The sequence below is a fragment of the Rhea pennata genome, chromosome 19, assembly GCF_028389875.1.
Source record: "Rhea pennata isolate bPtePen1 chromosome 19, bPtePen1.pri, whole genome shotgun sequence".
Taxonomy (NCBI): Eukaryota; Metazoa; Chordata; class Aves; order Rheiformes; family Rheidae; genus Rhea; species Rhea pennata.
This window is the reverse complement of record NC_084681.1, coordinates 5473258-5489863: the sequence shown is the minus strand read 5'-3', so window position 1 is coordinate 5489863 and position 16606 is coordinate 5473258. Positions and strand designations below refer to the sequence as shown.

The 16606-nt window shown below is 48.4% G+C and overlaps 1 protein-coding gene across 2 annotated transcripts in view; it reads right to left on the bottom strand.

The window, feature by feature from the left end:
• Nucleotides 1–16606, bottom strand: part of MMD (monocyte to macrophage differentiation associated) — a 55748-nt gene that overhangs the window by 16201 nt on the left and 22941 nt on the right. The window contains exon 1 of one of the 2 annotated variants that reach the window (XM_062591795.1): nt 2247–2414. The exons of the other annotated variant lie outside the window; for it this stretch is intronic. Coding sequence (XP_062447779.1) covers nt 2247–2275 — 29 coding nt within the window. The 5' untranslated portion in view covers nt 2276–2414. Of the gene's footprint in view, nt 1–2246; nt 2415–16606 lie in introns of those variants that run through there. 2 annotated transcript variants of the gene reach the window in all.

Below are 16606 nucleotides of genomic sequence, written 5' to 3'. Positions count from 1 at the left end.
TACTTGCTATTTTCATTTTTTTTTCTTTTTTTCTTTTTTTTTAAACAAAGAGTCATGAAAGAAAAGAGATGGCTCCAAAGTTTCTTGACTTACTTCATTAACTTGATGTATTTTGGCTTTTCGCACAGGATTTGAAATTTATGAAGTTAACAGAGCAAGAGCAATTACAGTGTGATCTGTTTTTCTTTTTTTTTAAAAAAAAAAAAAAAAACTTTAACGCAGTTGTGAGTTACTTCTCACAATCTAAGTGCATTTTTAAAGCTCAGGATATACTTGAAGCCAAGAAGGACCAAGCGTTTTACAATTTCAAAGTGGCAGACAACTTTCTTCAACAGGCACATTACCAGTAAAAGTAGAAAAGAGATACTGAGAAAGACATATGCCTTCATTAAAAAAAAAAAAAATCATACCACCCCTACCTTTATATTGTTTAACTTTGATCTTGAAATACTTCAAACATTTAAAGATACAGAGCAAACCATTTTTAGTGCAAGACTGTTCAACTTCAAGCTCCAGATCATTTCCAAGAGGACAGAGGCTATACATTTCAAAGAGATTTCAGAATTAAGAGATTACAGTGTTTTGGAGAGAAAGGAAGGCAATCAGAGTTGATTCTGCTTTATCTTAGCAAGCATAACACAATTTAGGAATACAGATAAATAATTAAAATCCCAAATCTAATGCACACATTTGTGTGGCCACACGTTCTCTGGTATCACACCACTAGTTTCTACCCAAAAGTGCAGAAAAGGAAAGCAACTTTCAAATCTTGCTTTATCCTTCATGCCCATCTGCTGAACAAATTATTCTTTGGAGCATGAAGTAAGATTTCTTTTCAGTAAAAACAGCAAATATCGAAGAGAGTCTCAAAGTTCTCAATTTTTGAGTCTTTTCAGGAAGTATATTTCCTTTATTCAGCTCAAAAGGCCTCATACTTCCTTTTACCATTTTAAAAACACATTGCTCCTTTTTGTACCATTCGTTTCTTGTGCTTTCCAGCAGCAGGAGAAGACATTTAGACCCCACAAGCCAAAAATGAGAAGCAAGAAGGTGGAGATAACTGCACAAGAGCAGCAATGGCATACACTAAATGGGGTCATACATTATGTCAAAGCAATTAGTTATGTTGTCTACTCTTTTGTTTTTGAGGGGGGGAAGAAAAAAAAGCCCCAAATCCCAACCGTATTGCATTTTCAGGATGACCACGTAAGTAAAGTTTTGAAGAGAAATAAACAGGCTTTGAATAAGCTTCACTTCTTTGGCTAAACTGGTAGACGTTTCCTTTTTACGAACTCAGTCCGTTCCCAAAGCAAAGGCACGCTGCTGGATGAGCAGACACCTACTCGCGGTTAGGAAAGTTAACGGGAGCGGTTACAGACACCGAAGAACCGAGCGACACGAGAAAAGAGCGAAAAAAAAGATCCGACCCGGCACCGAAGGAGACGCCCGCACGGCGCGGCCCGGCCCGGCCCGAGGCGCCGCACGGCGCGCACAGCTCCACGCTCCCAGCGCCCGCTGCTCTCGCCGTCCCGCCGAGGGTCCGACACCCACGAGCTCTCCGAGGCCGCCAGCAGCCGCGGCGTCACGCACAGACCAGCCCACGGGACGTTTCCACGCGTCCCACCGGCGTCCGCGAACACCCCCCAACCCCGCGGCAAGCACCAGCGGCGACGGAGCGGGGCGAGAGGCCGGGAAGGGGATGGGGGGGGGTCTGCGCACCCCCGTCTTCTCCTCCCCCGAGGTTTCCTCCGTGCCCGGCTTCGCTCGTGGTCCTTGCGCTGCGGTTCCTCGAGGGAGCCGGCGGGGAGGGGCGCGGCGCGGCGGCCAGGTCCCCGCGCGAAGCCGCGCTCCGAAGTCACCCACGGCACCTAAACCCCCAAGGATTTACGTATTTATTTATACGGTTACACACAAAAAGGGTTATATCCGCCTGTACGTGAGAGCCGAGGCCGCGCCGCCGACCGCCCGCACAAGGCGGCGGGGCGAGGGCAGCACCGCGGCTTCCCCGCGCCGCGGAGCGGAGCGGAGCCGCCCCCGCCTCGGGCCGGGCCCCCGCGGGCAGCGGGCGCGGCCGGATCCGCGACACCGCGCCGCACGCGTGACCCCTCACCCGCTTAAAGACAGTAACAACAACAAAAAAAGGGGGGGGGGGGAAGGAAAAAAAAAAAACAAAGAAGGGAGCAGGCAGACACCCCGCGCCCGCCGCCCCCCGGGGAGGGGGGGCTCCGCCGGCGGGGCGAGCTCACCTCCTGAAGCGCTCCTGCAGCCGCCGCATGGGTCCGGGCCGCCCGCGCCGGCCGGGCGGCGGCGGGCGGGGGGTCGGGCCGGGAGGCTGCGGGCGGCTCCGGAGGCGGCGAGGGCCGGGGTCCGGGCCCTCATTGGCGTGCGGGCCGCCGCGGCGCGCAGCGAGGGCCGCCGCCGCCGCCGGCCGGGCGAGAGGGAGAGGGAGGCGCGGGAGCCGCCGGCGGGGCACGGGCCGCTTTAACCCGCCGCTCGGGCTCCCCGCAGCCCGCCCGGCCGCCGCTTGCCCCCGCCCCGGCCCGCCCCCAGCGGCGCGGCGCGGCCCGCCCCCGGGGCCGCCATGGCGGCGGCGGCGGGGACATGGCGGCGCCGCGAGGGGGCCCCGCCATGTTGCGGCGCGGCCCGCGCAGCTCGCTCGGCCCGGAGCGACGGTTTCCTTTCCTCGCCCCCCTCACGGAAACGGCGTCAAACGCTGCCCCGCTACCGGGGGGCAGCGAGGAGGCTTCGTGCCGCAGCCACAAGGGCGAGGGGAGGCGGCGTTGGATGGCAGGAGGCTCCCGGGGGAGAGGCCGCGACGCCGCCTCGCGGGGCGACGCCGGCCGGGCGCCCCCGCGTCCCCCTCGCCGAGCGGGACGCAGCCGCCGCGAGCGAAACGCCCGCTCGCAGCGCGACGGCGGCTGGGCCTGGCTGCCGCCGCGGACAGCGCGCCAGCCGCTCCGCGTTAAACGGCCGTCGTGGCGGCGAGGCGGCCGCTGATAACCTCGCCGTCCTGCTTCCCCCGGCCGCGAAGCCGCCCGCGTGGCCTCGCCGACCGCCCCGTAAGGTTTTGCAGCCAAACGTGCTTTAACGTCGGCGAAGCACAGTGGAAATGCTGCCGGAGGAGGAGCGGGACCTCAGGGCACGAACGCGGGGAGCGTCGCCTCCGATCCCGGCTTCTGCCGCCTGCTCCGAGATCTTGCTTAAAACGGGGTTTCGAACAGTTTGAGTACGCCAAAGCAGACCGCAAATAAAGTGTATCTGGTATCGGCGTATCTTGCGGGATGGCAGAGGCAGATGGGCCGTGCCGAATGCCCCCGCGGCGCTTTGAGTCACCTCTCCCGGCCGACGCGCCCCGTCCTCGCCAGAGAGCCGCGTACGCGGAAACGCGACGACCTGGCTAAATCACGGCACGCGTTACCCTTGCTAAGGTCTGCTCCCATGCTGGGAGCAAGCGGACAGTTAGGGGGTAACAACTTTCTAAAGTGCCGCAGCAAGACTTGGTTATCCCCCAGCTTCCCTGGTTTCAGAACGGGATGAGCTTTCCAGATGCGGATTTCGGTCTCCGACAGCAGCTTGCTGCAATTGCAGCTCAGGCTGGGCCAGAAGACCGCTGCGGACAGACGCTTGCTCAACTTTTATTTATACGGGAAAGTAGAATTTGCTGCCAAAAAAGGAGAGCTCCTGAAATGCAGGGTCAAGCTAGTTCCAGGGGACTTTTTCTGAATTTGAGGGTGGCTTAAAATACTTCTCAGTTATCTCAGTGAAGTATCACTGTTTAGTTAAATTGGTACAGTCTGTCACTGGATTTAACAATGTCATTGCTAATTAAATTTCGTATTATGAGAATTACATACCCTACTTACATTATCTACTAATCCAAAAGGAGCAAAATTTGAGGACTCCACTGAGGAGCCCAGCCAAACACACCTGGCTGTGTCTGAACCTCCAGAGCTTCAGCAGTATCTCAGTAGAGTGGCTTTACGTTGAGGTACACCTTGTAGTAGTGCAGCCACCTTCCTCGCACACCCAGCCGTGCATTCCTCTGCTCCTGCCCAATAATTTGCTCTCTCAGGCTGCAAAAATGTTGAGGAACTTAAGACATTGTAGACACCCCGACTGGAAGGCTGACCTCTTTGTGCCTCTGGTAAAAGGCAGGGGACTGACTCGTGTAAAATGCATGTACTGAGACATTGAAGGTACGCACAGAGTCATTGCTTTCTGCCTACGTTTTTCTTGCCCTCTGCTCCTCTTTGCCTGTGTCTTTCTCAAACTACTCGTTTTCATTTTCTTCCCTGCTGCTTTTGACATTTGATCTAGATTCTACCCACAAATGTGTCACATACATAGACTTTTTCCCCCTCAAAATTTTCAAACCCTGTTTGAAAAAAGCCTTGCTTTTTTTCTGTGGTCACATAGCACTCCAGTTTTAGGGTAATACCCAGAGGACTGGTGTTTGGTTGTACTAGCGTCTAGACAAACACAACCAGATACAGATCCTTCTCTGAGGAGTTTTGAATCTGAAGGAGTTATGGGCTAGAGAACAGCAGCTAGGGAAATAGGAGCTGTTGGTAGATGCATTTTATCTATTTATAGTGGTTTTAAAATAAAACTGGTAAGGATCTTGCTGTCCTTCATTGCTTACCGAGGTGCCAGGGACATAACTCAGACCCACCTATCTTAGTATGCCTTACTTTATATACATTCTCAATTTAAGTTTAGAGAGAATTTGCAGAATTTGTGCCTCTGCTTTCAGCACCTTTCAGCTTTGAAATTTGCAGATGTAGTATTCCTTGCTCCAAGCATGCACAAATCATGAGATCTTTAAAACAACAATTTGTGTAGCTTCCTATTGTAGCAGCATCAAAGATTTACATAGTTAAGAATTTAAATCACTGGTTAAAATTTTTTTTTGATAGAACATTCAATTCATAAAGCATGACCAAGTGGAACCAGGTTAAGTAAACCACGAAGCATGATGAAAGCTGTGATAAGACCAGAAGATTGTGGCAGTACTGTGTTGAACTGAATGTCTGTGTCTCTTAAAGATATTACTAAATTACTCAGCATATTTTTAAGTGGTCCTGACCAATACTACGTTTTTAGTACCTGTGACTTCTGCTGAACTCATCTCTGTAATTGCTTTTTATGATCTAATGACTCAGAGCATCTTTTTTTCTAAATATCAGAACAAATGAAACCTCATCTTATGGACTAAGTGACTATTAAATTGTATTATTTAAATTGTAAAAATAGCATTAAGCTCAAAATTTAAGAAGTGAAACCCTATTAGTTTGATTACTCTTATTTACAAAGTATAAAAATGAACCTTCATATTCTGAGTGATCATTTGATTCAAAAGTGTTCTCAGCATTAGAAATATGTTATACTAGGTTCAGCCAGCAATGTGTTTTAAAAGATGAGTCAGGGTTACAGGAAGGTGGAAGAACTTTCCTTGCTGAATGCACTGCTGCTGTGGGGTAGTAGCATGTAGTGCATTTGGAGAAAGATGCAAAGAGTTGAACAGCCAAGGGCTTGTCAGTACAAAATTACAAAAACAAAAAACAAAAAGTTTTTTTCATTGGGCAGAGACTGCTGTTCTGGTCAGTGGTATGAAGTATTTGAGAGATGGATCATACAAAATGAACTAGGCACCCCCAGTTTGATCGCTAATAGAAGGTGTTTGCATAGCAAATCTGCTGCTAATTGTAATTCTTGATAGTCTCAGCAGCAAAGTCAATGACTACATGAGCTGTGTGGTTTGCCCTTGCTATTTCTAGGTCAAATTTTACCTGTGCAGAGTCTCCTGTAGGTCCATCACAGGTACTATCCACTTGTCTAGGGTTAGAGGAGTTCATTCTCCCACACCTAATCCAGCACTTCCGCAAGCATTAAAGTGACACACACAGAGACATACATAATTTCTGATCCAGACATCACTTGCAGGAACACAAAAATGGGGTCTGTAGTTACAGTAATGGCAGTTTTCAGTATATTGCAAAATTATCTAGGGCTGCACAAACCAAATAAATAAATGAACAAACAGGACTTGCCAAAAGCTTCCTTTTCCCTAGCCAAGATGAAATTTTAATGCCACATGAAACATCAGCGGTGAATGAAATTTTATCAGGAGGTCATACTAATGAAATTAAACATCTCACACAAAAGCTGAGTTTCTTATAGCCATTTGGCACAGACATTATTATAAACCTGCGCGATAACTATTCTGCTCATTTGTTAAGCAGATAACAGAGAAGCAAACATTTACAAGCAGCTCCGTGGCTGCCAAAACAGATGTATCTGTGACATGACATTGTTAACATTCCCATATACTTACTTTTCTGAGTTGCCGGTAGTAACAAGTTTGCTTCAGAGGCAGCAGGATGTCACACTGCAGCTCTGGGAGCTCTTACCCCATTTAAAGCAACCAAGAGGTGAGCTGGGCAATCCGGTCCCTTAATGAGGCCTGGGAAACAAGTCTGACAGGTGAAACTCCTCTCCACTCCCAGTCTGCATGGGAGGATATATCAGATGTTTCTGGTAAAAAAAGGGCAGAGGGAAGAAATACTTTTCTGCCTCCTTGTTTTCACTTAATAAAAATTAGAAAATGAGAATCCAGCCTTTCTGTGTTCTATACCCAAAATAATGGAGGAGGATGGTGATTTCATGAGGTTTGATTTAGAAGCCTTAGGAATAAAGCTCTTGCCCTGTCTTAGATTTAGAGAATGGATTCTGAAATAAGCAGGGCTGTAATGAATGACCACTTTGTAGGTGTACGTGTACAGATCGCTATGGAAATGCATTTTCGAAAAGAATTTCCTTAAAAAATTGCATTGTTAAGTTTTGTTTTACTACCCAAGAAGATCTATTTATTCTTCAGGTTTCTCATATGAAAAGCGTTTTTGCAATAATGTGGCCGTAAGAGTGATGCTACAGAATACTTAAAAGTCTAAGCGCAAGCAAAGGGCTGTGCACTAAACTTTGGGCAGGAGCGTGTGCCTCAGTGTGCGCAGCGGAGGTACTCTGGAGCGTTTAAGGGTGAGATCTTGGGCTCTGCTCACTGCTCGCACGTGCTTGAACACCTCCGTCTTTGCAGCGTAGCTTGAGCAGGGAAATCAACCCCACGGCCCTCAGGAAGGGGCTTTCTCGGCGCGTCCAGGGACATGTGGCGGCTGAGCTGCCCTCCAGGGTTTCGGTGCTGGGCTGCAGAGACGCAGCTTGCGTGTTTTCTTGCTGCAAACTGACCTACATTTCTGCTTTACCTAACAAGTTTTTCTGAGTGTAATTCGAAGGAGAAGCATCTCTTTTAAATGCATGCCAATGGTCCTATGAAATGAGCAGCCTTCCCTCCCTTGGCCTCCCCCCAATCTAATTAATAAGGTCATCCCACTAAAGGCAGGCTTAGAAATAGCTTTCCAAACACTAATGGAATTAGTTCTGCCTAGACAACTTTTGCAGGGTGACACAGGTATCAAAGACTCTGGCACAGACATCCACTCGCAGTGGAAATAATGTTCAAACATTAGCTTACACCTGATGTCATAGCGCTCCCGCTGCCAGCACTCACCTTGAAATGGAATTACAGTACTACCTGCTAATATAATAGAGCAGATTTACTACAAGTAAAACAAGTGATTTTAGAGAGATAGGCCTCATACTAGATTAGATTAGGCTAGATAACGAAATTTCAAATGCTGCTTAAGGCTTGCTTTCTGTCAGTATTTCTGAGAAAAGTGTATTATTCATGACTGCAAAGCCACAAGTCGTTGTAAGTCAACAGGAGCCTTTAGTACGAGAACAGTTAATGGGGAACAAGTAACATAACTGTCAGGTCTCAGAAGATAGAAATGTGTTAGAATTATAGACTAAACCATCTATGAAGTGAACTGCATCCCTTTGAGAAAATAGGCTGAATTACAGCTTAAAATGTCATGTGAGAGCTAGAATTTTATAACAAAAATAAAACCTAAACGTGTCACAGAATGTATGCTCTGATTGTTTAGAAAACTTAAACTAAAATGCAGAGAGAATGCCTATTTCGTGCGACCTGATTTCGGGGCTTCAAGTCGATGACAGTGAAGCTCCCAAATAGGGCACAGATATGGAAATATAGTTTGATTATCTAGTTGTATGTGACTCAGGAAGTTTAATCACATCTGCAGGCAAGTGGTGGAGGAACATTATTTTGAAGTCGTTGGTCTGGGTGCCAGAGAATGGTCTCGCCACGAGCTGTGTTTGAAGACAAGCATGCTCTTGCAGGTAGTAAAATTGTATGCCGTTCAAAGTGCACGGAAGAAAAACAAGTCAGTTCTGTTATTTATCCAACTTTTCCAACATGGAAAAATACTGAAAAGGTACTTTTTTGTACGCATAAAATTGTCATGGCATACTTGACCCTAGAAGAACAGCTTGTAATATACCAGTTGTTGCAACTGTTTCTAAAATATTGACATTTTTGCCTTGTTTGATGAGAAAACTTGAGTGCATCTGGATTCGTGATGTACTACAAATCTATTTCAATCAGTGCCATTTTCTAGTAGGAGTACAGTAATGTATTTGTTACAACGAGAACTTTCTGCTGGAGTGAGAAAATCAAATTTATCCTTGTTAAATGTTATATATCAACCTTCCCCTTAGATGAAGAAGCTCAGCCAAGGGCAGTAGGCGCTTTGTCTAACTGAGACAAGATTACGTCTTTGGAGAACGAGGAGGGAAAAGCAACGCTCGTGAGCCTCGGCACCGGCCTTGGCCCCGCTGCACCCGGCCTGAGTCATCGCACGGAGCGAGTCCCTTAATGAGCGCAAAGAACTTAACGTTTCCAGAAATACAGAGGTAGCCGGCTTCCGGCTACTTCTTCTGCAGTATTTCCCTTGGGAAGCTTCAGTCATAAAGGTAGCAGAGCTCAAGGCTTATTTAGAAAGAACGAATGTCAATTTGTGTTGGCTTTTAATAATCGTACCATTAAAAAAATAAATAACGATCAGGGATTTTAACCTGGTATTTCTACCTGAATGGTATTCCCTGGAGCAGCTACCTTCCTCAGCCAGAAACATTTATACAGTTTGAGCTATGAGGCAAATAGGAGTTTGTTAAAAGACAGTATAAAGGTAAAATTCACTCATAAAGAGAGTTTTCTTGGGAAGGCCAGGGACAAACCCGTGATAAAGCTGACGTACATTCACCTCCTTCCCACAGGCGAAGCAGACCTTCTTCAATCCATGCTTAGGTCATTTCCACGCAAAAAACTTTTAGCTTCCGTTTTTCCTCCCCCCCGCTGGGGTTTCTCTCTGTGAACGAGCGTGCTGTCCTGCTCGCTCTCAATACCTCACCTGTGGCGGCGCGGTCGATGAAGCGAAATAAGCTGTTACTTAATGGGTCTGTCATAAAAATCCGTTTAAGTTAACGGAAAGATTCTCATCGTTTCCTATCAGCTTTAAATCTAAAAGGAACAGGTAGCGAGGTCGAGCCCATCATTTGTCATCTGAGAGGAAATGACTTCCACATACCATTTGGTCCACGTAGAGATTTTAAATGTATTTAGCAAACGAAACCGATTGATTTCTTGTCAGTGGTTGAACGATTGAAATTCTGTTCTAATTGGGTAGTCTCTCCTTTTCAGATTTCTGCGAGGAGGTTGTTTGATTTATATTATTTTTAACTGATTGTATTTTAGCTTACCATGGCACCTAGTATTATTGATACTATATTATTCTAACACAGAGAAATAGAAAAATCAAGTATAGGAAATAAAGATCAGGAAGACTGGAAGTTCGTAAAAGAGCAGGGGTGCCCGGCTGAGTCAGGAGACACGGGGGAGCCGGCTCGCCGGGGACGGTTTCGCACCGCGAGCCCCTTCGCAGGGTTTGCCGAGCGCCGAGGGGCCACTAACGTGTGCGGCTCTTCCACGGTGTGCTTTATTGGCAGCTTGGTAACTGTGTACATATATACATACATACATGGCTGTATATATATATGTGTGTGTATTTAAATACATTTGGAAATGGAGAGCATAGATCTGTATGGAAAAATGCGTAATTATCTCAGGTCTTCTAGGTTTTGTAAACAGACTTAGCAAAGCATGAACCTGTTTTTTTCTACTGCGTGCAAATGTTTGCAAATACAACTTGAAAGCAAAATGAATATGTTCTCTGCTAAACACCAACAAACACCAGGCACAATCCCTACAGTATTCCCAAACTAGGTAATTCTTCATAGCCTTGGAAAGAGGGAGGGTGGGGTGGGCAGGGACAAGGACAGCAGGGTGGTCGGCTGGCTTGTAATTCCCCTGATATGTTGAGGTAAGTTTTTCTTCAGTGCATCTGCAGAAATAACTTTGCACATTCAAGGACAAGATCCAAACCCTTTTTGGCTGTGGTTTGGTGTGTTACATCAAGCCGTGCTTCAAACCACTGCTCCGGCCAGTGGGAAGCGCCAGGTATGTGCCATGGTGGTGGCCAGGCCAAGCTGCGGAGAGCTTTTGGGACTCGCCAGAACCAGCGGCACAGCAGAGTCGCGGGGTCTGGTGCTGGCTCATATTTATTTACTCAGCTGGCAAACACAGTGATTGCAAAATGGATGTTACCATTACTGGTGACCTTCATGGGACCTTGCTTCCACCACCCAGTCACTTTTCGCCCCACCCTTGGGAGTGTGTTATTAACTGTGTTATCTCTGGTGGAAGGAACACATTTTCAGGACAACCTGGCTGCTTTCAGCGGGTGTAACTTGTGCCTGAAGGATGAGAGGAAGAATGCATCTGGCCAGATGTGTGTTCAGGCCGAGGGACGGCTTTCGGCTGCAGTGTGTGAGCTGCAGTGATTTAACTGAGGTCTGACCCGTCGGGTAAACTGCTGGAACGCTTCGCGGAAACCAGGCCCCGTAGCTAAGGAGTTTTTATGTGGGTAAACAGCAACCCACAAGGGCACAGGAACTGTTTCTATAACCAAGAGAGCAAATTCCTGTCCTCTGCATCCTTGGGCTCAGAGAGCAACATTTACAAGGAAGAGATAAGTTAGCTTAACAAAACCAAGAAATAAGCAGACAGTGTCCCTGCTGAAGAGCTGAAATAGAGATACCTCTGTGTACAGAGCAAGGCTGTTCAGAGGCCATTCCTCCTCGGGGGCCGTTTCTGCTTTGATAAACTCGGGAACGGGGCACCTCACCAGCGCTCACCTTCTTTCTAGTGCTCGGCACACCACAGTTTTTTAATCTGTGGCTCATGGATGCAAAATTGCAAGCCTGCATTTTTGGGAACGGAATCCGAAGCCTTGGATGAAGGCCACGGTTTCAAAATCTGCTTCCTCAGGACCTTTCCCGTGGCCGGGACGCAGCACGGGCGCTGGATCCAAGCCCAGGAATTCCTGGGCTGTGCTGCGACCATGCCTCCTGGCTGAGCTCACACCACGCTTTTTCTCTCTTTTTGTTTTAGTATGATCAATTTTATAAATCACAGGGCGAGACTGAGCCCCGACAGGACAGCGAGGACTGGGGAGGCGTTCTGCGTATCGCTTCCCTCCCTTATTGCTGAGCTGGCCACAAACATCTCGCAGCACCCGCAGCGGCGCCTGTCCATGCCCCTGGCCCCCTGCTCTGGCAGCTATGCCCTGGATTTGTGTTGTATCGACTGTACGTGACTTATTTCAATCAGTCTTACATTCAACATAAATATGAATGTTGGTTTCTGAACTGTTACCAACTTTTGGTAATTTTACTGGATCCTTGTAATAATATTTTACTTAAATGTTAGTCTTGAACTGCAGGCTAAAAGCTTTGAAGCTACGAGTTCCCATGTCGCTGGAGAATACTCCACAGAGTAGGAACTTTATGGGAAGAAGCAAGAGGTCACACAAAAAGGACTCATTTCAAATTAACATTTTTCCAATGCTGTGATTTTTTAAACTAAACTTGTGATTTTCACACGGTGGGTCATGATTTTTATACCTCTTCATGCCACCAGTGAGTTTCCTTGCGAGGACAGTTTGGTACAGGCAGCTTTGTGTTCGTTCCCTCTTGGATGCAGCTTACATTAAGACAGGAGAGGGAATTGGGCATTGGAGGGCAGGAGTGTGTTGTCAGACTGTTATTGCAGTAGGCAGAATCTGGTTCTGTGTCTTATGACTAGGGCTCTATAGAAAGAAAAAAAACATGCAGAATTTCAGTGAAAATGCTGAAAGTTCTCATGAGAATTTTCTAAAGCACATTTTGATTTTTCAGGGAAGAGACTGAATTTGAATATTTTGACAGTAAAACTATGGAGGGTTCAAGGGTTCATCTGAAGTAACTTCAACCACTTAACCATTTCAAGAATAAAAGGAGTGAATTTCCTCTGACCACACATGCCTCTCAGTGTGGGATGGATCATGTCCTGGGGGAGCCTGTCTCTTTCCTCTTATTTGATAGTTTAAAGAGCTAGAAGACTAACCAGTGGATAGCTAAAGTTAAATTACATTAATCCCATCCAAACCACAACGTATGCTATGGCTGTGCTTGCATGCTTGCAAGGCAGGATGTTAAAATAAATGGTCCTTGAATTAGGGGTAAGTAGCACAAGAGCCAGTTAGTGCTGCTCCTAGTCATCAATACATTGCTATATAAAGATGACTGATACTTTTAAATCTCCAGATTATACATATTAAAGAACTATTTCTTCTTTGTGTGAGACTTTATGCTATTGTGCAGACATCTCTATAATTAAATATGTGCTTGACTCTTTCTGCCTTCAGTTAAATAGACTTTAATGAGGAAGTTACTAAAACCAACTCCCAGAGATGTTTATATACATATATATATATATGTGTATGTATGTATATATTACTAGATATAGATACCATTGTACTGGCAATCTCAGAGGGGCCCTTCTTATACTGCTCAGACTAAAAATCTTTCCTCTCCAGGAAGATTTCCATCGTGGCAGTGTTTAAGGCTGGTTTAAGGCTATTGCCCCGACCAGGTGCTACGGAGCCGTTCTGGCGTAGGCAGCTGAGCTGCGCGTTGCACGGCCCGCAAGGAGAGCAGCAGGTCTGCAACAAGAGCAAAACTGGATCAAGCCTTTTGCAGTGAGTGAGCGGAACCTTAAATGGAGATGTTGATCATGCTCATCCCTTTGCTGCTAAGGAGCAGAGAACAAATATTTATACAACCACCTTCACAAAGCCAGTTCCTGTAAACCCTCTCCCTCGCTGCAATAAAAAGCTGCCAAAAATTTTGGCTCTCCATTAAACCTTGTTGTGGGTGATAAACATGCCTGACTCCAAAAGTGGTCATGTACTCAACACCAAGCACAGCACGGCGGGAATGAACCAGCCCTTCTGCTCAGCTGCCCGGGCAGGTCCTCGACTGCTCTCTGGTGCGGTAACGCCGGGGCGGCGCGTGTAAGCCGAGGCTGCCCTGTTGACTGGTGAGCTGCCCAGCTTTACAGCCAAAATACTGCTTTTACTGCAAGCTGAAGCATGAAAACGCAACCCGAACAGGTCAGAGGCTCTGCTTCAGTCACGAGTTAATCAGTGCAACAGGGTTGGAAGGAGGAGAGATGGTGGAGGGATGGAAGGGGTGGAGGAGGGAAGGAAAGGATGGAGAAGGGACAGAAGAGAGATGGAGGAGGGATGGAGAACAACGTCGCAGAAGCGAGACTCTGCTCATCGGTGCTTCGCCCTTGGCGCCAGCCCAGGACGGAGCAGCCGCCGCGGGAGCCCGCTCCGGGCGGCCGCAGGGCCGGGACGGCAGGCAGCGGCTCCGCGTGCCTCCTGGTGACGCGCCGCCGGCTCTCCGCCAGCCTGACCTCGGCCGGCCCCTGCTGCTCCAGCTCCGGAGGCCAACTCGGAGCAGCAGCTTTGTCCTCGCGGCTTGTTTTGACGGCGGGATAATTAACGTGTCTCCGCTCTAGAGCTGTAAAATCCCCGGGGAGACGAGGCATGCACAGTTTTAACTGTGCTCCAGCCAGGTGAGCGTAACGCACTGTTCCTGGCCGGGACGACGGCGCTCGGCTACCTGGCTGCAAAAGACACGGCCGTTTCCCCCGCGGGCTTTCACAGCAGCACGGCTAGTATATATTAACCACCCCACTTTGAAAAATAACATCCACTCTTCCCACAGAGGCTTTAGGCAGAAACCGTCAGCTAAGCCAGCCTTTTTTAGCACGGTCAAGGGAAATTATAACCACCTTCCCTGGGAAACGACAGTCACCTTCCTTACAGCGCGTAAGGAGAGGGCCCTGTCTTCTGCTGCGCCTGCAGGTGAGGTAGTGAAGACGTTCGTTTTGTCATCAAAAATAGGCTAAAACTAGTGAAGGCTAAAGCAATCCTAAAGCAAAGAGCTCCTTTAGCTGTTGGAAATTCCTGCCCTGTGGCGAGAAATCTGGTCATGGTGCAGAGCCGCCGGCGGGACCCCGTCGCGGGGGCTTAAGGCCAAAGCAAAGCCTCCTACGTGCCCCTACCCGCAGCAACAGCCGCACTAACGCACAGCTCCCGTCCAGATTTTAGCCTGGCTTCGCAAGCAGCCATCACCACTCTCTCTTCCTTGGCTGCCCTCGCAGCTAAGCTGTTCAGCTCTGCCTTGGGGCTACTCGGTATTAGCACTGCGCAAACGCGCCGGAGCAGCAGCAAGGAAAAGCTTACCGCTACTCCTCCCGCATTTCAGCGCGGTTTATTTTTTTGTTCACTTCACTCACTATTTGTGCTAATAAATTCTGCAAATATAAATGCAGAGCCAGACTGTTTCGTATGTGTGTTTGACAGCGATAGAGTAAATCACATTTCCCGCGGATTCCCAGTGACATATCAGCTTCTGTTATGTGCTGTGTAACGCAGACGTGAGAGGGAAACGTTTGCCATTACAGCCCTCTGCAAACATGGTTCTTTTCCAAGCTATCTGTCTTGCCACTGAATAAATATGTACGCAAGATAGCACGTGCACGTGTGTGTACGTATTACTGCGGAAGGCCATTATCTACATAACCTCCAAACCTATGGAAATTGTAACATAGAGCTTCGCATGGCAAACGCTTCCTAAGGCTCGGAGCTGCGGCGCAGCTTCTGTACGGCTGGGCTCGCGCCCTTCCCGCCTCCAAAAGCGGAAAAGCAAAACATGTTGATGCTTACTGTTAAGAGAAATCAGCCGGTTGGGTTTTCAGCGGGGGTGGAGGGGCTGCTGCAAGGGCTGTGACAGCTGAGCACCGCTACGACCCGAGCTCGCCGTCCGAGCGGCGCCCCGGCCCCGAACCGGGGCATTCCCTGACGGAGCCAGCGCTGACCCGGGAGCCCCGTCGCCACCAGCACTGCCGCAGAGCCTGCAGGTGAGGAAAGCGCTTATCACAGCAGAGATCCCTTTACAGAGCTCGGAGGCTGTTCCTTGCTTTGCAGCTCCACAGCCGGTGGGGCGCGGGGCGAGGAGGAAATACCGAGCCCAAGTCAGAAACCGCCCGCTCAACTCGCTTGCGCAGGACACAGCGCCGCAGACGCTTTGGGAGGATAAAACTCGGCTGAGAAGCGACCTTCCTTCCCTTTCATCCCACGCTCCCACCACTTTTCGTGACACTGACGCTAACGTTTGTGCCACGGGAGGACCGCAGGCTGCAGCGTGTCCGGAACCAGGTACTGGTCCCTGGTCCCAAGGGGTCCGTCCCTGGCCCATGGGCACAGTGCCATGGCCAGATAGCGGATCTGAGGTGCAGGAACCGGGCAGTCCCACGGACCTTCCCATCCATCCTCGGGGATGCAGGGAAAAAGGAGGCTCCCAAAATCAGCACCTCCTGACCTTGCTCCGTTCTCACATGCCTTTTGTTGCCGTTGAGTGCAGTTGCTTCCATTTACTTGCATGATTACAGTGCTGGTTTGGACCCAGCTCCTGGAAGTCCCGTAAATATACACGTGTAGATTGATAAGTGACTGTGGTTTCCCACCTAGACCATTGCCGTTTGCTGCAGAAGCGATACAGAGGCGAGCAAAGGCTGAGGCAGCCTGTACCTGCTGAGGAGCTGCTCTATATGTTGCAACATACCTCGTGCAAAGCAAATAAGGTGTTACAATATCCGGCACAGGGCCGAGCCAAGAAATAGCTCAGCTGGAGAAGTCACTAAATCAGGAGAGCACAAGCCCATTCAGGTAAGAAAGCATTATATCTAAAAACACGTCCTGACATATTCACAAGGGGCCGCTAGGTATTTTTGAAGATGAATTTTCTCTTGTAACTCCCCAATCCTCTGAGCTCATTAAACTGAAGACACTCTAATTTCCACAAGGAGTGGCCAAGAGAGAAAGGTCAGGGAAAGACTTATTTCAAATGTCAGTTCTCAAGCTCCAGCGAGAGGAAAAGCAGTGCTTTCATTAAGCCACTGCCAAATGATAATCACTGCACTGCTGAAAGAACGTAAGGTTGTCGTTACTGTATATGCAAAAGGTAATGAAAAAGAGGGTCTGATGATTTATAGCTTGCGTTCGAGTCTTCCTTCCACAATGCATAGATCATAGCGTACATCTGCCAGAAAGGACACCTCAGGTCAGCAAAACCAAAGCTCTTGTTACCACCAGCTGGCAAAGTTTGGGCAAGGAGCAGCCAGTATTGCTATATCAGTACTCTGCAAGGAAGGTGTTAGATGGATTACGTCCGTCGCAAA